Source organism: Durio zibethinus, chromosome 2, assembly GCF_047325235.1.
Source record: "Durio zibethinus cultivar Kanyao isolate XHJ-2024 chromosome 2, ASM4732523v1, whole genome shotgun sequence".
Lineage (NCBI taxonomy): Eukaryota > Viridiplantae > Streptophyta > Magnoliopsida > Malvales > Malvaceae > Durio > Durio zibethinus.
Genome location: NC_143163.1, coordinates 38,862,534 through 38,890,474, shown reverse-complemented (window position 1 = coordinate 38,890,474; position 27,941 = coordinate 38,862,534). Strand labels below are relative to the sequence as shown.

The window sequence follows — 27,941 nt, the reverse complement described above, 5'->3', positions numbered from 1 at the left end:
TCTAGATTGTCAGTTGACATGTCTTACATAAAAATGAGTCATATGATAGTGAAGCCTTTTGATGGGACTCGTCATAAAGTGATAAATGATATTAAGCTACCGATCTAAATTTGACCATATACTTTTGATATAGTCTTTCAAGTTATGGATATCGCTCCTTCCTATAGTTATCTTTTGGAAAGATCATGGATTCACATAGTAGGAACTATTCTTTCCACTCTGCATCAGAAGGTAAAATTCATAATTAATGAAAAGGTTGTCGTTATTGCTAGTAAAAAAGACCTGTTGGTGACTAAATCCTTTACCGCATTATATGTTGAAGCATTACAGATATCGCTCCTTCCTATAGTTATCTTTTGGAAAGATCATGGATTCACATGGCAGGAACTGTTCTTTCCACTTTACATCAGAAGGTAAAATTCATAATTAATGAAAAGGTTGTTGTTGTTGCTAGTGAAAAAGACCTGTTGGTGACTAAATCCTTTACCGTATTATATGTTGAAGCAGCTGAGAAAGCTCCAAAATGTTCTTTCAGATCCTTTGAATTCGTTAATACAACCTATGTGAGTGAAGGATCAAAAGTGCATATTTCATGTCTATCCAAAGCTTCCAAGATGGCACTTAAAGAAGTGGTAAAAAAAGGACAACAAGTGTGGGCTAACTTGCAGGGGATGCAACGACCATAGATGATACCTATAAAAGATGATCGGTTTAGGCTAGGGTACAAGCCAACTCAAAAAAGAAGAATAAAGTTCATAGAGAAAAAAAGAGAAAAAATGTTAGCTCATTTTCTAGGGCAAGAAGTAGAAACTAAAAGCTTATCTTTTCCTCTCATTTAATGAGACTTTCATCTCAGTTGGTTATATCTATCCAGATGTAGCAAGCAACATAGAAAAAGAGTTCACACTATTATTGAAAGATATTTTTGCTGAATTTTTTATACAAATGATGGGTGAAGAAAAGAAAAACAAAGATCCAAGCTGTCATGGGTTTATCTTACTCTTTCTGGTATAAAACTGAAAAATTGGCATGTTGAGGAGCTACCTATTTTTTTTAAATTTTCTCCAAAGTAATGTGTTGAACCTAATCTAAATGCTTTTATTAAAAGCATTAAATGTCTTATGTGTGTTTGTTTTCTTATTTTCAATTGAATAAATGACAAGTGTAGCACATTTGTCCATTTGTTTTGCCTCTTTCATTTTAATTCCCTGCATTACTATACAACATTCTACATTTCATCCATTTCACTTATTTTCAGGTATTTGAATAATGAATATAAAGATCATCATGACAATATTTCAAGATTTGATTTTAAAAGTTCTGTTTATATTGATGAACTCGATGATGAAGAGAATGTGGAAGACCATGCAATATCCTCAGAATTATTGAGATTAGTGGAACAAGAAGAGAAGCAATTCATGCCTCATCAAGAAGCCACTGAAGTTATTAATTTAGGGGATGAAAAAACTAAAAAAGAGGTTAATATTGGTACTTCAATGTCATTACCAATAAAGCAAAAATTGATAAAGTTACTACATGAATATATAGATGTATTTGTTTGGTCATATCAAGATATGTCAGGGCTGGATACTAAAATTATAGTGCATAAGCTACCGTTGAAGCCTGAGTGCAAACTAATTAAATAAAAGCTGAGAATGATGAAACCTGAAATGTTGTTAAAAATAAAGGAAGAAGTGAAAAAGCAATTTGATGTAGGATTTTTAGAAATGCTCTAATATTTCGAATGGGTGGCTAATATAGTCCCAATACCCAAGAAAGATAGCAAAGTAAGAATGTGTGTTGATTATCATGATCTGAATAGAGCAAGTCCAAAAGATAATTTTTCAGTGCCTTACATTAATATTTTAGTGGACAATACCGCTAGGCACTCTCTGTTTCCATTCATGGATGGATTTTCAGGCTATAATTAAATTAAGATGGCACAAAAAGATATGAAAAATACTACTTTAATGATAATATGAGAAATATTTTGCAATAAAGTCATGCCGTTCGATTTGAAAAATGCTGAGGTAACATATCAAAAAGCCATGAAAACTCTATTCCATGATATGATGTATAAAGAAATAGAGGTGCATGTGGATGATATGATTGCCAAATCCCGTGAAGAAGAAAATCATGCAACTAATCTTAGAAAGCTATTTAAGAGATTAAGAAAGTTTCAGCTCAAGCTCAGTCCAGCTAAATACATTTTTGGTGCAACCTCAAAAAAATTACTGAGATTTATTGTCAGTAAAAAAAGAATAAAAATGGATCCAGATAAGATACGTGCCATCTAAGGCTACCACCTCTGCACACACAAAAAGAAGTAAGGGGATTTTTAGGGAGATTTAATTATATTGCTTGTTTCATTTCTCAACTTACAGCCAAAATATGATCTCATATTTAAGATTTTTTGAAAACATAAGTCAGGAGAATGGGATAAAGATTGTCAAATGACATTTGAAAAAGTTAAAAAATACTTATCAAACCTACTAGTATTAATGCCACATGTCCCTGGAAGACCTCTTATCATGTATTTAATGGTGCATGAAAAATCAATGAGATGTGTTTTGAGGCAACATGATGAAATAGGAAGGAAAGAACAAGCCATTTATTACCTAACCAAAAAGTTTACTGATTACAAGTCAAAGTATTCATCATTGAAAAAGATGTGTTATGCATTAGCTTAGACGGCTTGTCGACTCAGACAATACATGTTGTATCATACTACTTGGCTCATTACGAAATTAGACCCAATAAAGTACATCTTTGAAAAACCTTCATTATCAGAAAGAATAACAAGATGGCAAGTGTTACTTTATGAATATGACGTTGTATATATATCCTAAAAGGCAATCAAAGAAAGTGCTATTGTTGAATTTTTTACAGAACGTGCTCATGAAGATCATGTGCCTATGACATTTGATTTTCTAGATGAAGACTTAATATCTATACTACACATAGGTAAAAAAAAAGTATAATGAAGATATATGGAAGATGTATTTTGATGGTGCATCAAATGCTTTGAGGCATAGTATTAGAGTAATTTTGATATCTCTAAAAGGGGATTACTACCCAATCACTGCAAAACTAACTTTTGATTGCATCAATAATGTGACAGAATATGAAGCATGTGTTCTGGGTCTTCAAGCGGCTCTTGAAAGGAAGACCCATACTTTAAAAGTTTATGGAGACTCTGCCTTAGTCATATACCAATTGCGAGGATAATGGGAAACTAGAGACTCAAAATTGATTTTATACCAAGAGTATATATTAGAATTGATCAAAGAATTTGAGAATATTTGGTTTCATCATTTACCTCGAAAAGAAAATCAGATGGCTGATGCTTTGGCTACATTGGCAGCAATGTTTAAATTAAATGAAAATGCTGAAATCCAACCCATCAAATTGAGCTTGCGAGAGAAACCAGCTCACTATTCAAATATTGAGGAAGGAGTTGATGGAAAACCATGGTATTTTGACATATTATAATATGTTAAATATCAATAGTACCCATAGCACATATCAGAGAATGATAAGAGAACTTTGAGAAGGTTGGCAATGAGTTTCTTTTTAGATGAAAAAATTTTATATAAGAAAAGTCGAGACCAAACACTATTAAGATGTGTGGATGTTACTGAAGCCAAAAAGTTACTAGAAGAAATTCATGGAGGTGTTTGTGAAACTCATACAAATGGTCACATGATGACTAAACAAATAATGAGAGCAGTATACTATTGGTTGACAAAAAAAAAAGATTACATTGACTATGCTAAAAAATGTCACAAATGTCAAATTTATGCAGACAAGATTCAAGTTCCTCTAACATCCTTACATATTATGTCAACACCTTGGCCTTTTTTTATGTGAGGAATGGATGTGATAGGGTCCATTACATCTCAAATGGACATCAATTTATTTTAGTGGTAATTGATTACTTCACAAAGTGGGTAGAGGCAGCTTCATATGCCAATGCGACAAGAATAGTGGTTTGTAAGTTCATCAAGAAAAAGATCATATGTCAATATGGCCTTCCAGAAATGATCATTTGGATAATGCTCTTAATTTGAATAATAAAATGATGACTAAGGTCTATGCTTAATTTAAAATCAAACACCATAAATCAGCACATTATCGTCCAAAGATGAATGAGACAGTTGAAGCGGCCAATAAAAACATAAAAAAAATTATTGAAAAAATATAGATGTGTATAAAGATTGGCATGAAAAGCTACCATTTGCATTACATGCTTATCGAACTTCGATTCGCACATCTATAGAAGCTACACTATTTTCATTGGTATATAGGATAAAGGTAATGTTGCCCATTAAAATTAAAATTTCTTTCTTACACATTCTCATGAAAGTTGAGTTAGAAGAAGCTGAGTGGGTTCGCGCTCGATATGAACAATTGAATCTCATTGAAGAAAAGAGATTAGCTGTACTTTGTCATGGCCAACTATATCAAAGAAAAATGATGAGAGCTCATGACAAGAAAGTTCACCCATGATAATTTTGAGAGGGAGAATTAGTATTGAAGAAGATTCTTCCTAACCAACAAGATCCTTGAAGAAAATGGACTCCTAATTGAGAAGGCTCATATATGGTGAAAAAAGCTTTTTCTAGTGGACCACTGATCTTGACAAGAATGGATGAAGATGATCTGTCAAATCCAGTCAATGTTGATACAGTAAAAAAGTATTATGCTTAAAAAAATGAATTAAAAAGATATCTGAATTGAAAACCTGAAAGGGCAGCTTAGATAAAAAAAAAAAAGATAATGAATGGAGTGGCTCAATTCTCAATATGTGCCAGAAAATCTCAATGGTTTTGGACTAGTTTGGTTTGCTACATTTTTGAAAAGTCAAAGGCACTAATCAAGAGTTTTCAGAAAAGAATCCATGATGAATTAGTTCATAATGATCTGAATATTTTTTATATGATTACTTATTATCCTTGTTATATCCTTTTTGATAACGCATGAAACACTTCTCTCTTTTACCGAAATAAAATATCACTTTGTTTATCTTTCTTTTTGTCCCTCTCTTTAAAAAGAGAAATGTGCAATGTGTTATAATTGTTTGAAATTCAAAAGATGATGAAGGAATAACAATGATCATAAAAGACACACATATTATTTTGAAGAAGATTTAAAATGATAAGCAAAATAGTAAGGAACAAAGGTTAATGGGAAAATTGACCTATAAGTCATAAAGTGGTTGACATGAAATATGGGATATGAAGAGAAATCTTTGTCATCAAAACTTAATCAACTATTGGAATGCACAAGATTCAAGAGAAGAAAAAAAGAAACAAACCTTGAGAAATTTTGAGGATTAAAAAAAATGACAAAAAAAAATATGGTATCTTCATTTGCATAATAAGTGCATTTGCATCATGATCATCATTCATTGCATGGTATTGTAAAAATATGAAAATGTTATTTACGCACGCATATGACACAACAGATGTAAGGGTCTAGGACAATCCAAGATCAATAAAAAAAAAGTCAAAAGTAGAAAAAATGTGAACCCTCTATTTAGAGAATCTTTCAAATACCATTGCCTCTCAGATTTTTTAATTTAAAGTTCGTTGCCTCTTATTAGAAGAGTTTTTTAATTTTAAGAGCCTCTGGTCAGAGGGTTCTATCAAAATTAGGCATGATTTATAAGACCAAATGGCATAATCTATAAGTTCTCTCAGATTTTTAATTTAAAATTTGTTACCTTTGGTTAAAAGAGCCATTTAAAGTTCGTTGCCTCTGATCAGATGAGCCTTTTTAATTTAAAGTTTGTTGCCTCTGGCGAGAGAAGCCTTTTAAATTTAAAGTTCGTTGCCTTTGGTTAAAGGAGCTTTTGAATTTAAAGTTTATTACCTCTAGTGAGAGGAGCTTTTTGAATTTAAAGTTTTATAGCTTCTGTTTAAAGGAGCCTTTCAAATTTTCTTTCAAAAAAAAAAAAACTTTATGTTTAATGTTTCGTCTTTTGTATGTGTTTTCTCAAATAAAATTAGTGTTTTTTTTGTCTTTACTTTATTTTTTATTCTCATAAATAAGCAAAGAGGGGCAGCTGTAGGCACCAATTTTGTTTCTTTTTATATATTATTATTATTCTTATTATTATTATTATTGTTGTTGTTATTGTTGTTATTAATCTTTTAAAAAAAGAAAAAAAATAAAAAAAAAATCTTTGATTTCAACTCTGACAGCTGAAATCAAGTTGCGAGAAGGTTCATTTTTCTTCCTGACACTACCTAACATGGCAGCATAAAATCCAATGACCAAAAGACACCGGATAGACACTAAATTTTCCATAAAAATATCCCAAAAGATTTGAAATCTTGAATCTCAAAAGCTCTATAAATAAAGCTAATCTCTACAAGGAACGAGGACATAAAAAAGAACAATAAGACGGAACACACACAATAAAAACAAAAAAACCAACAGCAAACACATATAGATTTTTTTTTGAAAAATCTGGGCTTGGAAAGGTGTTTAGAAAGCGAAAAGGATCACTGGAGAATTTTTTAGAATTTTTTTAGATTTTTTTGGGTTGCTAAAATCTAAAAAATTTTAAATTTTTCGATGACCGTTTGAATTTTTCAGTGACCGTTGAATTTTTTAACCACCAGTGCACAACAACGACTGGCAAAAAACTGAGTTTTACAGTTGTCAATGAAGGGTGCTAGGATTTTAGAGAAAGAGGAGAAAGAAAAAAATAAAAAAAAAGTTGAAATAGGCCTTTTATAGGTGCCCTAAAACAATGTCATTTTGGGCGTCTGAACAAAACCCGACCCACGCAAGATCCACATGCCGACCCGTGCACCAAACCGACCTGTTTCGTAGGTTTTTTCTTTTCTTTTTATTTTTTTTTTTTGTTTTGATTTTGATTTTGATTTTTTATGTTGACTTTTATGTTATTATTATTATTATTATTATTATTATTATTATTATTATTATTATTATTATTATATTATTGGTAATAATTTTTTAAAAATAAATAAATAAATAGAATAAAAAATGAAACTGAAATAAAATAAAGACCTAAAAAATATATAAATAAAAAATATAATAATAATAACTACTTAAAGGAAATAAATTTTATTACAAGTAAAAATATTATTTAAATTTCACCAAAGTGTTGGGATAATTTAAAAAAATAATTCTTACTAAAAAAATAAATAAAAAAATAAAATTGTTTAAATGAATCTTTTAAATGTAATTTTTAGATAAAGCTAAAAAAGTTTACTTTTCGTTAATTATTGCAAATAAAAACAATTTTTTTGATTTCACCATAGAGTTGGGATAATTCAAAATTATTTTCACTAAAATAAAGATTAATTTAAACAATGTAAAATAATAATAATAAATGAAATTAATAATAATTGATATCTTGAATTTTTAAAAAAATATATAAAAAATTGAAAGAGTTCGATTTTCTTTAAACAAGAGATCAATATTTAGATTTCACCAGTGAGTCGAGATAATCTAAATTTTTTTTATAAAAAAATATAATTAAAGAATAAATAATAAAATTTTTAAAAATAATCACAATAAAGATTAATTAATTAATTCTTTTAACTATAAAAAAATGATTTTATTTAGGATCTTGCCAAAATTGAGGTAATCTTAAAACTTGTTCAAAATTTTTTAGGATTTTACTGAAGAGTCGAGATAATCTTAAAATTTGTTTAATAAATTTTGGGAACTCACCAAAGACTCGGGATGTTCCTAAAATCCTTTTTTAAAACAAATAATTAAAATCTTATGATGAAATTTTAAGAATTTTGTGAATGGTCAATTTTTTTTGAAATATTTTCTAAATAATGATTTTCTATAAATTTCACCAAAGCGTCGGAGAATTTATAGAATACAAAATAATAATAATAATAATAATAATAATAATGCTAATTTTGTAACAGAAAAAATGCTTTAAATAAATTTTTAAAAATTAAACTTAAATAAAAAAAAGATCACGTTATAAAAATTATAGGATTACGCATGTTTAAATAGTACCGTTCTTCAAAAGACCGACGTGAAAGTACTAATACCTTCTTCACTCGTAACCGCACTCCTAGACCTAGTCTTGATTTCGTAAACCTAAACTTCTTTTAGTAAGTTTTAATTAATTTTAAGATTTTTACTAAAAGATGATATTTTTTGTTGTCAATCACACCCTATAAAAAGATTGGTGACGACTCTGAAAATTTTCACCAAGTCTAGCGTTCGAGTTCTCCCGGACATAAAATTGTTATGACAATAGCCACTAAATTTTCTTTATAATGCATTTAGTTTAATTGGACTTGATGTGGTTAATTGAAAACGCATGTTCATGAAAATTAAGGAGTTGAAAATGATGTAGAATAACACTTGTACATTAAAAAAATCAAAGGAAATCAAGTTAGTAATTAAGATCAAACTAAAATTATAGCAAATAATTATAAATTTTATCATATAAATCCTAAAATTTGGCAAAGGAAGGGCCTAATCAATAAAATTTTAGGGGCCAAAATCAGAGTTTTCATTTTTTTTTACTTGAGAAAACTAATGACTACATGAAAACTTTCAAAAACCACGGAGGCAAGGTGCCCCTGCCACCCAAACCCTAAATTTTGCTACTGGGCCTTTATAGTTGAAGTACCAGCCCCCAATTATTTGCAAATCCGAATGGCCAATCAATTTGCATATAATAAGGCTTGACTGAGGGAGTGAGGCTTGATTGAGAGAGTAACAAGAAGCAATGACAGTGGGGTGGGTGTAGTTTTGCAATTTTTCAACTACCACTATTATTCAATCAAAAGGAAAAAGAGTAATGATAATATTTTATATACATAACATCATGAAATTTGAGAGGAAGGGATAAGACCAAGTACTCTTTAAAGAGATTTAAAATCCAATAATGAATTCAACCAATTATATTTTAAATTTGGATTGATGAGGGCAATTTGTACATTGCACCACAAGCTTTTTTTTTTGGTAATATCTAATTTGGTTTTTTATAATGAGATAATAGTTACTACACTAACAATATATAAGTACTATAAACTGTCAATCAACAACATAATGATAGCTCGTTAATGAGTGAATCTAAAAATTATTATTACTATTATTGCTTCACTTCCCATTTTACATTTTAAAAACTTCAACCACTATCAACTATGAGTGGAGTATTACATATATAGAATAAATGTTCACAATATATATATATATATACCACATTTTCATTGTTGATCATCTTAATTTTAAGCCTTTAAATGTCTCCCTCTCTTCCCAACTTTGAAGGAAGTGCAATTAGGTTCAAAATTGTCATGGCTTTGGCTACATCAGATGAATTGCTGGCCATTTTCATGCCAGTTGTTGTTTACTGGATATACTCAGGGATGTATGTGATCTTCGAGTGGCGGTTTGAGAATTACAGGTTGCATTCCAGGAAAGAACAGGAGGAGAAGAATTTTGTACCCAAAAAGACAGTCATCAAAGCTGTTCTTCTCCAGCAAACCTTTCAGTCTATAGCGTTATTCCTCATGTTTAAGGTATGAGCAGTGAATTCTTTTTTAATGTAATTTTTAACTTAATTTTTTGAATAATTTGATTTCTCATGTTTTAGTTTTTTTTTTAACCAAAAAAAAAAAGAAAAATATTAATATCGTTGTATAAATCAACTCCTTTTTTTTTTCTTGAATTTTCTTTCTTTGAGGATTTCTTGATCAAATATTTATAGCAATTGATCATGAAATTTATCTCAATAGTAAAGAAAAAGTCTTAAAGCTCTTTATGATATATGGAATTTAAATCTTTCCATGCATAAATGGTATAATTTTATGTCAAATTTTCTTTAGCAGCATGCTCGTTTGTTTACATATTTGCTTTTTTCATTAGGTTTTTCAGTTGAGTTTAATGACAATGTTGTATCATCTATAGATATAAAGAGTTTTTATTGTGATGGTAATTTCATTTGTATTATAACTTGATTGAAAAACCATAGGACACATATACAACATTTTTACAAAAATTATGCTTATCATCAGCAGGGAACATATCACTTATAATTATTGTAATACAATTAATTAATTATAATTTAACATTGTGTAGGGATCATAGAAAATTATATGTAATTCTTTATTGAGATTGATTAATTACAAAATTACAACAAAGAGTAAATGAAATACTCTCTTTCCAGCAAAATTCTGATTTTGTTTTGCGATTTAAAACCTTATTTCTTGCAGGTGACAGGAGGAAATCATGATGTTGGGGCTTCCAAAGGACAAGCATCTTCCTATATTGTTATTGCTAGGCAATTTGTTGTAGCTATGATGGTTATGGATACTTTACAATATTTTATACATAGATACATGCACTACAACAAATATTTTTATCGGCACTTCCATTCTTACCATCACCGGATTGTTGTGCCCTATGCATATGGAGCTTTCTACAATGATAATGTTGACCGCCTTCTCGACGCCATTGGTACAGCCTTAGCTACTTTCCTCGCTGGCATGTCTCCTCGAACTTCCACCTTTTTTGTCTGCTTAGCCACTATCAAAGCAGTGGATGACCATAGCGGGATGTTGCTCCCTGGAAACCCCTTTCATATCTTCTTTTGGAACAACTCTGCATTTCATGATACGCACCATCAGCTTTGTGGTGGCAAATACAACTTCTCAACCCCATTCTTCGTGATGTGGGATAGAATTATGGGAACCTATATGCCTTATTCAATTGAGAAGAGAGCAGAAGGGGGCTTCGAAGTACGAGCTACAAAAGAGTTGAAGGATGATTGATCATTAATGAGTTTTGCAATGAACGCACTCTATATGCACTTATTTGCTTTTCTTTTGGGTTTGATTGTAATATAAACTAGAAATATGCCCATGCTTCATTGCAAAAACTCATAGGTCTATGTTATTAGTTATGCTCTTTTAAAAAAAATTATGATGTTGTATTGTTTTAGTACTTGCCTAAAAACTCAGTTTTTATGATCATTTTTTACGACTTGAAGAGTGAAAAAACAACATTAATTATTTCTAGGATTGTAAAATACATATATATATATATATATAAATACACACAAATATATAATTGGGTTTAAAGCCCACGAGATATATCCAAAAATAAAGCCCCACCTTATAAGTCAACTAAACATAATATACATTTTAACAGCCCCTCAAATTGAAGATAGTTCAAAATGAAACATCTGGAGTTTGGAAACTAAATAACAAAATCGTGAACTTAAAAGAAACTTTGTAAAAAGATTTGCCACTTGTGATTCAGAAGAAAAAATATGTAGTAGCATGATGGTGCCTTTGCGTATCTCCTATTTGATAAAATGACAATCTATTTTAATATGCTTCGTCCATTCATAAAATCAACAGAAGGAGAAGGGATATGATGTAGAATAGAAGCACGAATGAACTTAAAATCATCTTAAAGTGCCATTATGAATTGTGTAAGATGACTTTCTTTTTTGTATCGGTAATATAATTCTGCATCAAAAGTCCATTTAGGTTCCATAAGAGCTAATTGATCTCAAATAATCGGCATTTTAGAATGAAAATCAGAAATTAATTGTCTTTTTCTCTGTTTCAAAGTAGCAAAATCCATCTTAAGTTTATATCTTCAAGCAAAATCAGTTTGAACATAACGTTTTTCTAGAAAATCCCAAACCTCTTTAATAGTGTCAAATTTCCCAAGTTGCATACTAATTGAAGGGGCAACAGTACTAGCAATCCAAGTAATAATTTTGCTATTATTAATCTCATATTGTTTATATTCATACATAAATTTTTTCAATTTGTTAAGAGCTCTTGGATATTTTTTATCACCTGCAACATATTTTCAAAGTCTTTTTCTTTTTAAAAAATTTAACATTAAATAAGACCAATTAGTGTAGTTTGTTTCATCTAATTTTATTGTAATAGGCTATGATGATTTCGAGAGAGCCATGAGAGAAAAATAATTCAAAGCCAATACATTGATCAACTTGTAACAAGCCAATAAATTGACCAATTTGTAACAAGTGAAATAGACATATCAATTACACAGGTGGGCAATCCAGAACCAATAAAGTATTTAGTCAACCGATAGCCAATGAATAAAAGTAAGAAAAGACAAAGGCAATTCCAATTTCACAAAACCCAAACTGTAGTCAAGGCACAAAAACCAATTCCACCCAATTTCACAAAATAACAAAATAAAAAAAAAATACAAATGCAATAGCCACTTATTAATGGGGAAAAAAAAAAAAGAAAAGTCATTACAATAACAAATTAAAACTACTTGAAACAAAGAGAAATAGCAACCACCAAAAGCTTTGATGCCATGATGGCTTGAAGAGTGAAAAAATAATATTATTTTTAGGATTGTAAAATACATATACATACAAATGTATAAAAGGGTTTAAAGCCCATGAAATATATCCAAAAATAAAACCCAACCTTATAAGTCAACTAAACATAATATATATTTTAATAATTTTAATGTAATTTAAACTCATTAAAAATATATCTTATATAAGTTTTATGTTACTCAATTTTCTACTTAGGGCATGATTACAATATTATCTATTGATGCTCATATTGCATTTTTTTTTCATATTTTTTTTTAATTTTTAATTGATGTATTTTAGAATGCTATCATTTGAAATTTTTAAAAAAAATTTTTATTCAAACGCATTAGGATTAGACAATGACTTTAAAATTTTTAAAGTTGCCTAAATAATGGAACATGAAGTCTATCCAAACATCTACACCTTGTTGGAAGTTTAAAATTGGAAAGAAAAGCAATCGAAGATGACGATGACGACGATGATGATGATGTTGATTGAAAAACCCAACGACTGAAACAAGTAATTTGTTGAGAATGAATAAGGTTTACTGCAAAGGAAGCCTTTAATGGCTGATACAGGAGGAACTATGTATCATTAAAAGCGACTAGTGCATTCATATTGTCAAAGCCCTCACCAATCCAAATTTCAAATATAAAATTGACTCTCAAGTTTTTATTTGATGAAAATGGAAATGAGAACTATCCGCTTTGTGGGTTTTTCACTTGGTAAAAATTTTCAAAAATTGACATCCGTTTGTTTTTTAATTTCAACATTTACGATTTTTTTTTTTTTTTCAGCAGTTTTATATTTTTAAATTAAAAAAATTAGGAAATGTTACTGTTAAAGGGCCCCCCCGAGCAGATCCTAATAACATGGGGCATAGCTTCCTCTTTAAAACGCGAACGCCTACAGACTTACTCGGCCCTCCTTCTGGACTTCTACTTGAACGGGCCCTTCCCCTTTGTCATGCCACTGAGCCGTTTTGAACCCAACCCCAAAAACCACCGGCCTAAGCAAAGTCCACAATCCCCGCTATCGATACCAGAGATCGCCACGTATATATTTGTTGAGTCTAGATAGAACCGCACACACCAAATTATTTTGCCCAAAGTCTCCTTCTTTCTTCCCAATTTTCTTCTCAATTTCGAATCTCCCGCTCTCTTTCCAACCCAAACACGATTATTTATTCTTTAACAGTTATGATTTCCCTATCCGATTACGAAATCGCCACCTTAGACTTTTAATCATTGCCCAAAAATTATTTAAAAAAAAACTATTCTTTTTATGCTAATTTTGACTATTGGGGAGATCTCTCTTCGTTTAAACCTTTAAATTTCGATGAGGGACAGACAGCAGAGCAGAGTCCTTCATGAGGTTTTGTTTGAAATTCGAGTGGTAAAGGGAGATGGGTTTCGCTATATCGGATGAATTGTTAGGAACTGTTGTTCCGATTGCCGTTTATTGGGTTTATTCAGGAATATATATGTGTTTAGGATCGTTTGAGAGTTATAGATTGCATTCAAAAACGGAAGAGGATGAGAAGAATTTGGTTTCCAAACAAACAGTCGTTAAAGGCGTTCTTTTGCAACAAACTCTCCAGGCTGTTGTCGTCATCCTTTTGTTCACGGTAAACCCTCCCAATGCAGCTGAAATATTTTATGATATTGATCATGTTTTAATTTGATTTTAGGAGAAACTGGTCGTTCTTGATGTTGGATTTCACTAAATTTTAGTTCTTTTTTTGGTTTATGGTAGAAAGTTCTTGTTTATTTATTGGATAAAAAGTTGGGGTTTTTTTTTTTTTTCTGGGTTTAGGCGCCTATAACTTTACTTAGTTCTGATATAGAGGTTGGTCAAGGCTCAGGGGAACTTGTTTGATTATCTTGAATTTCCTTCCCTAGAGAAGCAGATTCTTACCCTTGGATACTTTGCAGAAATGATAGCAAAAGTAAATGTGGAAATATACTTTGTTATGGATTGTGTTTGTGATCTTTAGTTTAATGTTAGACTTTAATTCAACACTGAGTACAACTATTTCATTCGTCAAAGTTCCTTTATTTTAGGAGGGGTTTCATAGGTTTTTTGATATGTTGTCACCTAAGGTGCTGTTCTATTTCTTGTGTTTCAGAACTGTTTTAGTTTTACATAATTTGTAGCTCGTCAGTTATCAGTTTTAATTTCTTTTTTCTTTTCTTGTCTTTACTTCAATTTTAATTTGTTGTTAATTGAACCAAAAATTTCATGTCTTTGCCAGCATATATAATGTGCCGTATAAGCAATTTCAGTTGTGAAATTATGTCTATATTGTAGTTTTTTATTACAAAAAAATGCTTTGTGCAGGTCACAGGAAGTGATGCTGGGGCTTCTGCACTGCAACCATCTTCCTTTATTGTTCTAGCTAGACAGTTTGTTACAGCAATGCTCGTTGTGGATACTTGGCAATATTTTCTGCATAGATACTTGCACGAGAACAAGTTCTTATATCGGCACCTCCATTCTCAGCATCATCGTCTTGTTGTTCCCTATGCATTTGGAGCTTTGTACAATCATCCATTGGAGGGGCTTCTCGTTGACACATTAGGTGGGGCCTTATCATTTATCCTCTCTGGCATGTCTCCTCGAACTTCCATCTTTTTCTTCTCTTTTGCCACCACCAAAACAGTCGATGACCATTGTGGGCTGATGCTTCCTGGAAACCCCTTTCATCTTTTCTTTAGAAACAATTCGGCATATCATGATATCCACCATCAGCTTTATGGTGGCAAATACAACTTCTCACAACCATTCTTTGTCATGTGGGATAGAATTCTCGGAACATATATGCCTTATTCACTTGAGAAGAGAGCAGAAGGGGGCTTCGAAGCACGGCCAACTAAAGAGTTCAAAGATGATTAATAAGTAAACTGTGAGCATCCTTTTGTTTGTTGTTGCAGAAATGTACCACCAGTTTTTTTCTTCTCTTTTCCTCGTCAATGAACCTTGTGATTTGTATATACCTATACTCTTGTGCTCTACACTTCAAACTTATTTTTGTTTATTGAAGTAATAACGAGATCCATTAGTCATTTCCAATAATTTCTCAGGAACTGCTTCAGGTAGTTCTTATTCTAGGTAAAGGGCTTGGGCCTACTTACCAAAATGGATCATGCAGTTTTATTCAATAATTGGAGTTCGGGCTTTTCTCTTTAATCTTTGGATTACGACTGGAGATCAAACTCGAGATCTTCGGTTTTGGAGTTGACAGTGGACTCCAATATCACTGAGTTATAAACTTTTTGGTAGTCTTCCAGGATACCTATAGAGTGAGTTAGTGATGATGTGCCTGGAAGGGATTGTCTTGATGCTTAACTGTTAGCTAACAATGCCATTCTTAAGTGCTGCAAAAATTGTTCAAGCAAATTATTGGCTCATGACGCTAAGAAAGCCTATTTTTTAATAGGTAATGATGATTAAGTCCTTAATTCACTAATTGGAGCAGGTAATCCTCGATCTTCCTTTTTGAAAATGATATAGTAACATGGAAATCCTTGTGTCGGCAGTGGAGTTAATGCCAAAGTCATTGGTTCATAACGCATTACAATTTTTATTTTGTTTGTTTGATTAGTTCAAGACGCAACAAGGAAACCGGTTTCATGCGTGGAAAATTGAATAATTTGGATATCTGGTCCTCAAGAATCTACACCATGGGTTCAAAGATATTTCCATTGCTGGTTGGCAGTCGGCTTTAGCCCCCCTTTATTTGTCGTTTCACATCCAATACTTGTAGAACTTCTATTGTATGAGTAATTTTTACCTTTTTTTTTTTTCTTTTGTGTTTCCGGAGAAAGTTTTCTCCAAACAAATGAATTAAATTCTACATGTTTAGGTTTATATCTTGTTGTAGATTAGTTATCATTATCAAATTAACCTTATAAACTCTCTTGTATAGTCAATGACAATGGTAATTACAGCCAAATAATGTAAAACTCCTTTCCAGGATTAGTCGATTAGAGTTTTAAAAGAGATTATTGCCCACTGTCGGTCAAAATGTGAAGCATAGATGAGGGACCATTCTGTCCGTTTCACCTTTTCATTAAGAACCAACATACCTTTTATGTGTTTGGATGGCCAACAGATGTACGATTGTAGAGTGATTTGGTCCATTTCTTTCATAAAAATTCCCTTTTTTGGTCCTTCAGCCTCATCCTCTTCCCCACATAAGAAGACTATTTATTTGAGCAGAAGCCTACCCTAATTTGAGTTTTAAATGCCATTCCCTTCAGAGTGGTCCAACTGAAAGTCACAGTTCTTATGACGAGATTTTCAGTGCAGTAGATGCCTAATCAACGTCATACACATTCCCACAATCCGAATAATCTCACAGCAGACTTCTTGCTGTGCTGTCTTTTAAATTGTGACCACAAAATAAGTTTCTTTCAGCATTATGTTCTCCAGTCATATTTCTTGATCTGTTGCATTTATGTCACATCTACCTTTGCTTTTCCAATTCATTTCTTGATCTCCCTATGCACATGAATAACCCTTCTACTGTTATTCCTTGATGGTCCCTAGGGGCAATGACAGTGAAATTTTGGTTTCTTGGCATGATTTTTAATTCATCAAAGTCATTACTCATTACCTTGCTCTCATCATTGTCTCAGATGGACACTTTTTAAAGGAATTGCATTGTGTTTTCACAGCTTTAACCTACCTTCTCATGTATACAGAGTAACTTCACTGCATTTGGTTTTAACTGTGATCAAACTAATGTCAACAGAAGGTTGCCAAGACTTCACCATCTAAAGCAATCCTTATGCTTGTTTATTCTTATTATTCATACTGTTTAACTAAGGATTTTGGTTACAGCAGTAGGTATAATTTTTTTTTGTTCATTCCCTTTGATGGACACGACAGGAATCTTATGTGAATTTCTAGGAAAGTGAATGTGAATATTGTGGACCAAGGTGGCTGCCGAATTAATTACGCTCCTCCTTCACAGATAGCTGGGAGTGACAAATTGTGATTTTAATGTCTCATTCCTGCTTTGAAAGTTCACTGTTTCATAGCTGGAATCGAAGAGCTTATCCACTAAACCATATTTATGAATATAACAGCAATTAATTTGACAGCTTTTACTCTGATAAATTATAAGCTATGAAAAAGTTTCATTAGGGTTGTGAAGGATATTAAACATGAATAGAATGGAATCAAATAGAAGTTAAATTGTTTGCATTTTTCTCACTTTTGTGGTGGTAATCGAAGTACTTGTATAATTCAAGCTTAGAGCTCTCTTTTAATCTGCTGAGTCAGGTCCTCGCAGAAAATATCGACAAAAGCACAGGAGATCCAATTATTGAAAGTCCAGGTCATAGCACTTTATAATAAAGGTGGAAAGATTGTTAGTTATGGTCTTGATCATTGATCTGATCTAGCTTTAAGAAAATTAGATGAGCAAATAGGCTTGTAAGTCTCTAATTTTGCCATAGAAGTGAAGGGAAGCCAAAAGTAACTTGGAACTGCCAGGGCAAATGAGGAAAGCTCCATGGACCCATATATCTGGCTGCAATAACAGTTATCTTCACTCTCCAGAATCCATGCATTTCGAGTTCATATATGTATATTCATCTGGAAAATAAATGGCCCTGCGATTTTTTGGATTAACTTTCCAAATAATTAAGATCATTTTATGGAATTCAACGCTACTACGAACCACTATAGAGACACAGTAGTAAAATTTTTCATCACAAGTTGTACTAAAACATAACTAAAATAAACTCCAGCGCCAAGCTATCCCAAGCTACTGAATATACAAGAGATGTGAAGCTCCTAGCGAATGCGAGTGGGGAAGGGAACGAGTGGCAAGAATCCGTGGTGTTTGTGTAGGTTCAAAAGCACTGGCAAGTTTAGTCTCAGCTAGAAATCTTGTGGCAGGCATGTAGGAGTCAGACACACGGCGCATTCTTGGGTCAAAACCTGTCTTCTCATTTGTTATGTGTGCATCTCCAGCAACTTTAACAGTTTTCTGGCTATTACATCCCAAGAGACCACTGGAACGGCGACTCTGAAACTCTTTGTTGTTTTCAGTTTTGGCATTGGTGGTTGTCAAAAATGATTTTGTTGGACTTGATAAAGTTATTGATGGCCTTAGCTCCTCATAATCAGACATCACTGAGAAATCTGCTGCGCTCGCAGTGACCACACTCCATTCTATACTGGCCTCACTTGGTGCATAACAAGTTGTTGGGGTGACACAGCCAGATGCTGCATCAGATGCTCGTCTCGCAAGAAAGGAATTGGCTTTCCCTGTGAGGCTTTCTATCTCAAACAAGTCTGAACTTGCATCACTCTCTGTATCATTGTAGTTACCTTTCGAATTTTCAGTTTCTTGATCTACTTTTGGAGTTGCATCCCAAGATAACATTTTTAGCCTCCTGTGAAGGTTCAAAGACTTGTTTCTCCGTTCAAATACAGGAGAGCCAAAAACCTCTAGTGATTTCCGTCCGATTTCATCTACCTCTCCTTGCAAAGGCACTTTAAGAGGCCGAATCCCCACAGTAGAATTCATAGTTGGGAAAGTGAAAAGGTCTTCCTTGATCCAGGGCTCTGCCGGTGGTTTATTGACCTGATCTAAACTGGCCTTACTGGCTGCAGCTGTTTTATTTTGCTTGCCTTTAACTACCTCCCCATTAGCAGGTCTCTTGAAACTTATTTCACCAACTTGTACTTCTTCAGTATCAACAGAATTCCTATCAGAACAATAGCATTTGCAACCAGCCAGACCAGAAAGAAAACTCTTTCCATTCACCTTACTAGGTTTTGCCCTCGGAGGATTTCTCGTAACACTCTGGAGTAATGCATTTTGGCTGTTCCAGCTTGATTCAGAACGAACACTAGGAGTTGCCTGATGCATTACAGGCTTGATTGGCTCTAGATTGACTCCTTCATCTTTCACACATTCGAGCTTCTTTGCATCTATTTTGGTTATTCTTGGACTATCCACGTCTATCCCTCCATTGAAGTATTTTTCAGCTCCAAATACCCCAATTTCTCCATCTTCTTCTTTCTTCCTTCCTGAATAACGATGTTCATCTTGGTTGGCGATCTTGTGGCTGAGGTCTAGGCTTGACTCTGAAAGCGTTCTCACATAGTTTTCCTCAGCACCGCCCAGTTGAGTAGAGAAAGAAGCATCACGAGGGCTGCTATTGCTTTTCTCAAAGGGCAATGTTTGTGAGAGGTTTGTGTGGTAACTTGATGTTAATGTTACGATAGCCATCTTCGATATTCAGACAGAATATTTGCTGCACAAAAACAAATGAAAGAGAGAAAATGACCCAAAAAAAACACAAACAAGATGCACAAAACAACAAAAAGAAAACGAAAAAGACCAAACCTGGGACTAGGAGAAGAATATACCAAGTACAAGTTTCCTCTGAAGACACCTAGAATCTTAGTTTGAGGGAGGCCCAAGATGCAATTAAAGCAACCAAGCCGAAACAAACACTAAAAAAGAAGGGACATACATACTACTTTTTATATGAAATCAAAGGCCGAAATTAGCTGAGAAAAGAAATTAATTAAAAAGAAGAGAGACTCGAGTTGAGAGGCTTCTTCCAGGCAGCTTGGCTCTTTGAGAAAATAGTCCTATCTGTAAGAACTATAAGTAGGCTTAAAACATATAAAAGATGTTAAAAGGCGTAGGGCCATATGCTTGTGGGCTTACGTAAACTCAAGAATAAATTTCTCTATGAATTAATTGTTATATCTTAATTTCATATCGAAAATTTTTAAAATTTTATTATAATATATAAATTTAAATTTAAATTTACGAGATATTTTATGAGATAAAATTATAAGATTTTTAAATTAAAATAAATAGTATTTAATAAGTTAAATATGATTTTACATAAATAATATCATAATCAAAATTTCATCTTGAAACTTATAAATTATGGACAGATCAGGCAAACTAATTTAAACTTTGAATTAAATGAATACCTATTGAATAGTAAAAAAAAACATGTATATTTATGGCTGCCAAAATGTAGGAACAGTGTTCTCTTTTTTTTTTAATAGATTTTGTGAACATTTGTGGATACAAATATAAGCTTGAATTTTTGCTTGGATTTATATGTCGAATCATCCCGACATGTTGATCACATGAAGATTTTTAGTTTTGGCTAAGGACTTTGCCAAATTCAAATATCAAACCATGTCGGATATCATTTCATTTTAGGAAAATTTAATGGGTATGATTCCTACCTATGCAATCAGTTTCAAAATTGTTATATTAAGTCTTAACTTTAATCATTTAGTAATTCAAAAAATGTGTGAAAAGTTCGAATCAATACACGATTCAAATTGAATACTTATGAGTTTCATAAATTTTTTAATATTTTATTATATTAATAATGTTATAAATTACACGCAATCATAAATTTTATTTTTAAAATTACATTAAAATAAATCAAAATTTTAATTTTAATAATTTCAATTATAAAAAAACACTTTTTTTCTAAAATAGTCTAAATGGAAAAAACCAAAAACCAATCCCAAACTTTGTTCCCATAACCAAAAATACAAAATGTTTAGAGATTCGGTAGAACGAATTATGAAGTCACGATACGAATACATATCACCCACAAGATTTTTGCAATGTTTTTGCCTCTTACGTCCATCAGCATCGTTATGTCGGGAATAAGATAATTGATGGGTTAAAAGTCCTGATAAACAGTGACAAGGTAATAAAGTTTTAGACCACAAAGATAGCAATTTTTTTCTTTTTTCTTTTTTTGACCAGCAAAATTTAAATGAGATTAAATTAATTCATTTGAAGATCAAGGTATATCACAGATTTCAAATTTTATATTAAATTTATAAATAATTTATAAAAAAATTACCAACAACGAATGATGAAAATAAATTTAAATTTATAAGTGAAATATTCGATTTTACGATAATAAATTTTTGCTTTTTTAGTTTGGCACTTGGCAGGGATGGTAATTTGATGAGTTATAAGATAGAATCCAACTTGTTTCTGTCATATGTGCAAGAGAATTATATTGGAATTGAGTGAAGGAATTCAGCACGTACACATCGTATTTATGCTGAGTCCCTACAAATTCAATTCAGTGCTAACTAACTTTTCCCTTTCCTCACAATCGTCTTCATCATAAATATACGCTTAGTGCCCTTTTTGTTGCTTTCTGCATTTACGTTTGGTTGTGTCCACACAACATTTACCGCAAATGAAACCATACCTCCCCCCCCCCCCCCCCCCCCTCCAATATCACTACACATCTCAACTAGTCAAATTCAGCCAATGCACCATTTCTATCTGAGTAGCAAAGTTATAATCTTCTCATCAAATCAACTAATAAAGTTCATACCAATTACCATCCATCTCCTGAGAGTCAAATGATAGCTCAGAAAGAAACTTGACGACTCATTGAGAGTCAGAATATGCATCAACTTTTTGAGCTAATATTATGCAACCAAACAATAATAATGCCTAAATTCAATAATCATACCTTTGTAGCTGTCTGTTCATAAATTAATACAAATGAGGATAGTCTAGTCGATACTTAATTTACTGGAATCGTGTAACTGGCCTCCTTAGACCGAACCAATCTTGCAGCCAAAATTTTCAGGCAGGGAAGTAATCGATTGATGTCACAAACTTAGTGTAACAGAGAGCAATGCCAGGCTTAGTTCATGCCAAGGTTTCAAGTTTGCACTCCTCTGCCGCTCACTGCGTGGATGTTGTGTTTCCACCTACAACCCAATATTGCTTAACAGCAACCAATATCTTCTCAGGAACTAAAGGACCATCTTCATGGTCAACCATCTTAGTGTCCCATCTCATTCCTGCTGTTATCTTCTTCACTTTAATTAGAACATCAACTTCATCACGGAATATTACCGCACCTTCTGGACGCAAAATTCGGTCCATTTCCAATAAAATGTCTTCCAGATTACATCTGCAAACATTCAATTAAATATATGAAGTTCTACAGATAAGAAATAGAATGCCAAAAAGCTCTAACAATGGTGTGCTCAGACCAAAGAACAGGTAATTAGTGAATTTCATGTTGGTGAATTTATTAAACCCTTGAGAATGCTGATGCATCATTTATTAAACCCTTGAGAATGGTAATGATAAAGATATTTCTAGCTTTTGCTAAAAAAAGGATATTTAGCATTTAGACAAGTATCTTTGAAAAAAAAAATACATAAAACAACTGCACCACAAGTTACTCTAAAAACTTTTATACTAGCTGATATAGGTATTAAATTGCTATATCAGAAAAGACCAGAGTGTAGGTGTAGCTGTTTGCATGCAAAAATAGGAGTTTTACGTTAAGAAATAAGTAGTTGCACACCAAATGTGACAATTACAATAAAATGCAGTTAAATAGAGCAGGAGCATGAGAACTAAACTCATGTTTTATTTGCAGAGAATAAACAAAGTTCACACATGGTATAACAAATCATGCATCTGAAAGTAAACTTGCACCCATCATTACTGACAAGTGAAAAGAACAAGTACTAGTAAAAAGAACATGAATTGTACATATATTAGACTGCTCAAAAGTAATAGCATGCACATTTAACCATGGATACTTACTTGTCCTTGTACAGACTGAAAAGAACATTGGCATGAATGAGATCATATGTCCTTGGATATGTGGAGAAAGCCTCACACCTGAACCAGCAAAAGACAAGAAAAAGAACAAGTTCAATAATATATGCCAACATATTAAGCTAGTTTCTTATCTAACTTAAATTGTGCTCTTCTTTCTTTTCTCTGTTCTCTCCCATGTTTCGAAAATATAAATATATATATGCAACTTAACTTCATTTTTTTCATCTCTCTTTCTCTCTTTACCTAAAAACTTTCTCATAGCTGAAAGAATATTGCCTACATTTCTAATATTAAAGATAGACAGACAAAATCATTTATTAATTTTCAAAGCATCAAAAGATGAGTAAGAACTAAGCAAGAACCATAGAAAATAGCATAACATAGCCAGGCAAATCACTAAGCAGAGCAGTCTGTTTCTGGCAAGTAGATAAAGTCTACAATATGATAATAAGATATTCTTTTAGTTTCATCTTTATAGCCTATAGGCAACTCCAGATATTAGAAGTCCTACGAACTATGGATTTATCTCAATCATTATTAAGGGTTGTAAGAGGCACTTAATTTGTTTGTTGCTTTGATATTAGGAAAGAATTTAACAGACATTATAGAGCCATTAAAAGGGAAGTTAAAAGGAAGTGTCGCAAAACCAATATTAGCATATTCACAGTAGTATAACCAAAAAAAACACTTCAGAACAGCACCAACTACAAATAAAGCCAAAAGTTTAGTAAGCCATACCAGTCATGATAGATGCCAATTAATCCTTGCTCATATATGACACCCAGGGTGTCTTTCTCTGCTATGGTGGGCATGACATTCATAACCCATAATTTGGGAGAGTCAAGGGCTGCAGCAAATCCTCCCAACCCAGCATTCATATCCAAAATATTGCGATACCTCCCAGAGTCAATAAGTCTATTGATTTTGTTATAAGCACTTACATGCTTCTTCCACTTATGGTTGTCCTCTTGGTATGTCTCAACAGAAACCCCAGGAACACTTCCACTAGCAATTCTAGGAGGGATTGCATATAGCCTCTCAGGGAATGGCTTCAGTTCTCCACCAGCAATTTCATCAGCACTACTAACTTCTGGATATGGAGTAATGCATGCATCCATTTTCTTGTACCTAGCAACCACCAGAAGAGATGATGAATAAATAAAATGAAATTTAAGATCTAAAATTAATTAAATTACTGTAATCCAGCTTTATGCTCAAGCGACATAAAATGTAAAAATATATCTGAAATTGGTTTAAAAACCCCGAATGAAATGCAAGATAGTAACCCTGAAACTTATAGGTTTCAGATTCCACGTATGCATCAAAGGATTGCTTAAGAACAGAAGACGAGAATCAGTGCAGTTAGTTTATAAGGCTTAATGAAATTGCTAAACTACTAGACCTGAAAATATAGGCTCCACTGATGATACATGCAATGCAGGTTCCAACTTTTAATGTTTGCATGGTTAAGGCATTTCTATTACAATTGACAAGAATAACTATCATATGCATGAACTGGTTTGAAGCTAATCCACACCCAAGCTTCACATGCTTCCAGGGCAGATGCAAACTTCACTGCATTTTTACTAATTCCAGATGTTTTCCTGCTAGTCACTTAATAAGGACATAAAATATTGTTTCCATTGCAAACTGTATGATATAAAGATTGCAGGCACAGCTCATACCAGACATCATTAGCCTCTCCAGCTTTGCAGAAACTAGCTTGAGAATCATCTTGTCCACGATGACAAGAATCATCATTGACTCTCTTTTGCCAAATGGCAATTTCACCCTTCTCATGCTTCTTGTCCCAGCAAAGAAGTTTGGCAGTGTCCTCAATCTTTTGTTGTTCCTCCTCAAGTTCCTCCTTGGGACGCTGCCATGATTTATAACTGTTCCTCCAATTGATTGGTGGACCTGAAAGTACCCAGTAGCCACCAGGTCTAAGAACACGATCAACCTCCTTCAAGTATATTCCATCTGCAAATAGGCAAATCAATAATGATGCATCAATCACTGAACTTCTTCTACAAAGAATCTTCGCTAAAAGAATGCCGAATCAGAGAAAATCTACTTAGAGTACCAAAATGTTTTGTGCTTAAATATAGGAAACACTCTATTTCAACATATGACTCACCATTTGCTCCCCATGGAATCAAGCATCGCGAACAGTGTGCCATATCGAAAGCTCTAGATGGATATGGCATCTTTATGGTCCCAAGAACACCAATAACAGCAGGTACACCTCTTTCAAGAGCAAATTGAACCTGTGCTTCATGTGAATCTCTCGGTGCAAACGACATGGCAATAACATTTCTACTCCAAAGGTATGCACCCAAACTTGCAACCTATACAAAATAACCAATTGTGAGATTCAGTACCTTCATGGATCATAAAGATACACATTCCGCCAGTACAAATAAACAGATCAACTGAAAAACTTTCAATAGCATAACATACCCCACAACCGGTATCGAGTGCAGTCCTAACCGTCCCATTAGTAATTGGTATCACGGAAGCAAGCTGATCAATATACTTTTCCGCCCCTTGTGGAAACTGCGTTCCTCCACCAGGGAACCTAAACACATTACCCTCATATTGGATCCAATTCTGAATAGCCTTCTCAACCGTCAAGGCCTTATACGGGGCATTAGCATAAGGTACATAATCCCGACTCTTAGGCCAAGGAAACGGGGTCACATATCCTTTAGGCGCAGGAACAAGACAATGCAACTTCTCTTCCTCTATCGGACAATGTCTCTCACGATAAATCATGTTGTTCCTAGGGAAAGTCATGGCACGCTTTTGATCTTGACAAGGCGTGTAATCAACGTAACGAGGAGGACATGGGTCGAAAGATTTGGGCTTTTCGGATTCATCCACGTTCCCAACTTCACCGGCGTGATGGGTTTCGAAGTTTAAGGTTGGGACGATGTTGCAATCCGCACCATGTTTAGTCATTTCTAAAGCTATACTATCACCCTTTCCAAAACCACTTCTTTGCCATGCTCCTAATATGTAGAAAAAACAACATAATCCAAAAACAATAAATATTTGAATTGAACTCCTAGTTCTACCCTCAGCTGAATTCGGTTTCAGTGCCATTTTCAAATAATAACCTGCAATTAACAAATTCCAACATTTAGGTCAATTAAAATATGAAAGAGAGTAAAATGTTAAGGATCTAATTATCAGAAACAAAGATCAGTTGATTTAACCTTAATTTTACTCAACTAGCTAAGAGCTCATTTTAGTAAATTCCTTCAAAAAAATCACAAAAAATAAAATCATTATGATTCAAAAGAAAAGTAATGTCAGATGACTTACCAATCGCATCAATAGACGAAATCAGTGGTTCAAGATGTCAAAATTAAAAAAAAAAAATCAATTTTGATTTTTTTTTAATGATGATAAGAGAAGTGGAGATTTTCAGAGCTTCGAAGAGAAGAAGACGTGTCAATAAGACACTGAAAAAGTGAAAACCCTAAGCTCTTTCAGTTATAGCATCATGGAAGAAGAAGAAGAAGGAGCGAACGGAACGGGCAAAACAAAAACAGAAAAAAAAAATTGAAGCACAAAAAATTTGTGCTCTATGAAGTCCCTTTATCAACGGGGATTGCGATAAAAGCTTCTAAAATTTCGAAAACGCACGTCTTTCTCTTTCTTTGTATGTCGTATCGGAATTTTGGTTGATTTTTTTTTTATTTTAAATCTGGCTTATATTCTTCTTCGTCTTTTTTATTAAAACGACTCCGCGTTTTCTACAAAGAGTCTTAAAACGGGGTGCGTAGTGCGCATTGGGCAGCCGGGTGGGGCACCACGCGCCAAGAAAGGTAAGGAATTGACTGAAAATTTTGGTGGGCCCCCAAAAAGAGGAAGATCTAAGATCTACGTTGAAATCGGCGCTGATTGATGATGATTATGATCAAAGTCGGACAGCAGCTATGGACCGTCGGTGCTCAAGTAAAATGCATCGGACGGAGTGGATCTAAAAGATCAAAAAATATCGTGGAGGCAGTTCAATCGCGACAGAAGTGTGACAAGACATCGTTGCGAACAATGGAAGCTTGGGAACTGGTTTGGTTTGTCAAAGGCTTAAATCTATGCAAAGATTTGAAGTAACTAAATGGTAGGGAAGTGGGAAGATGATTTTAGTTGATTTCTAGCTTTTTTTTTTTTTAAAAGAACTGATAAATTATATTGTCGTGTGTATTTTATATTAAATATAATTTTGAATATAATATTAATAATTTTGATATAATATTTAAATAATATAAATAATTAAAATAAAAATATAAAATATTTATTATAAATGTTACAAAAAATATAATTAATATGTTTAAAATTAATTTATTTAACACAAATAAATAATATGATATAATTAACATGATTAGACACAAATAATACGATTAAATACGATTAATTTATTTATTTAAAAAAATATATCATTTATATTAATATTTAAATAAAAAAGTATTTAAAAATTAAATATTTATAATCTTTTTAAACACTAAAATAATATAATAAATATGATTATTAATTTAACTAAAAATAAATTAAAATAATTTTTATAATTTGTATGTTATATATACTTGTATTAATAATATTGTATCTTAAACATATTATTATTACATGACACAAATATAACATAAATAATGTTATGTCTTAATCGTATTAATACGATTAAGACATAAAACATGATTACTTTAAATTTATATATAATTTTTTATATTATTCTTGTATCATATCATTATATTATATTTAAAATTATCATATTTATTTTTTTAAGCTTTTTGGCCTTAGAGATTAACTGTTTATTAATACATGACATGTAATTGGATTTTTTTTGGGACATTCACATTGCAAAAATAAGGTTTTGGGACATTTGCAACATTATGGTTGGACCACCGACACAATTGCCATCTTATTTGAGTTCACAATTTTTTGGATTTTCAGAGTAATGTTTTCATTTCTTCATCTCTTGCTATAAATGTT

At 32.5% G+C, this 27,941-nt stretch overlaps 5 protein-coding genes across 6 annotated transcripts; 3 read left to right on the top strand and 2 right to left on the bottom strand.

The window, feature by feature from the left end:
* Window positions 1-1,793: 1,793 nt before the first annotated feature.
* Window positions 1,794-3,228, top strand: LOC149520212 (uncharacterized). The gene is made up of 3 exons (XM_089754839.1): window positions 1,794-1,920; window positions 2,752-2,834; window positions 2,965-3,228. Exons 1-3 carry the CDS (start codon window positions 1,794-1,796, stop codon window positions 3,226-3,228), a joined length of 474 nt encoding a protein of 157 aa, XP_089610965.1.
* Window positions 3,229-9,236: 6,008 nt separating this feature from the next.
* On the top strand, window positions 9,237-10,981 carry LOC149520211 (sphinganine C4-monooxygenase 1-like). Its single transcript, XM_089743276.1, has 2 exons — window positions 9,237-9,530; window positions 10,224-10,981. Exons 1-2 carry the CDS (start codon window positions 9,252-9,254, stop codon window positions 10,779-10,781), a joined length of 837 nt encoding a protein of 278 aa, XP_089599402.1. The 5' UTR covers window positions 9,237-9,251; the 3' UTR covers window positions 10,782-10,981.
* Window positions 10,982-13,406: 2,425 nt separating this feature from the next.
* LOC111317614 (sphinganine C4-monooxygenase 1-like) lies at window positions 13,407-15,396 on the top strand. The gene is made up of 2 exons (XM_022920052.2): window positions 13,407-13,952; window positions 14,666-15,396. The coding sequence occupies exons 1-2, from the start codon at window positions 13,731-13,733 to the stop codon at window positions 15,218-15,220; spliced, it is 777 nt and encodes a 258-aa protein (XP_022775787.2). The 5' UTR covers window positions 13,407-13,730; the 3' UTR covers window positions 15,221-15,396.
* Window positions 15,397-17,895: 2,499 nt separating this feature from the next.
* LOC111317613 (protein PHYTOCHROME KINASE SUBSTRATE 1-like) lies at window positions 17,896-19,959 on the bottom strand. 2 transcript variants are annotated; one of them, XM_022920051.2, is made up of 2 exons: window positions 19,695-19,959; window positions 17,896-19,602 (listed from the first exon to the last, which is right to left on the bottom strand). In XM_022920051.2, exon 2 carries the CDS (start codon window positions 19,575-19,577, stop codon window positions 18,102-18,104), a length of 1,476 nt encoding a protein of 491 aa, XP_022775786.2. In that variant the 5' UTR covers window positions 19,578-19,602; window positions 19,695-19,959; the 3' UTR covers window positions 17,896-18,101. The 2 variants fall into 2 exon arrangements, with proteins under 2 accessions (XP_022775786.2, XP_089599391.1); XM_089743265.1 differs by having other exon boundaries at window positions 19,718-19,959.
* Window positions 19,960-21,764: 1,805 nt separating this feature from the next.
* On the bottom strand, window positions 21,765-26,540 carry LOC111318347 (putative methyltransferase PMT2). The gene is made up of 7 exons (XM_022921144.2): window positions 26,274-26,540; window positions 25,407-26,065; window positions 25,084-25,294; window positions 24,632-24,926; window positions 23,685-24,074; window positions 22,929-23,006; window positions 21,765-22,281 (listed from the first exon to the last, which is right to left on the bottom strand). The coding sequence occupies exons 2-7, from the start codon at window positions 26,049-26,051 to the stop codon at window positions 22,050-22,052; spliced, it is 1,851 nt and encodes a 616-aa protein (XP_022776879.2). The 5' UTR covers window positions 26,052-26,065; window positions 26,274-26,540; the 3' UTR covers window positions 21,765-22,049.
* Window positions 26,541-27,941: the final 1,401 nt, after the last annotated feature.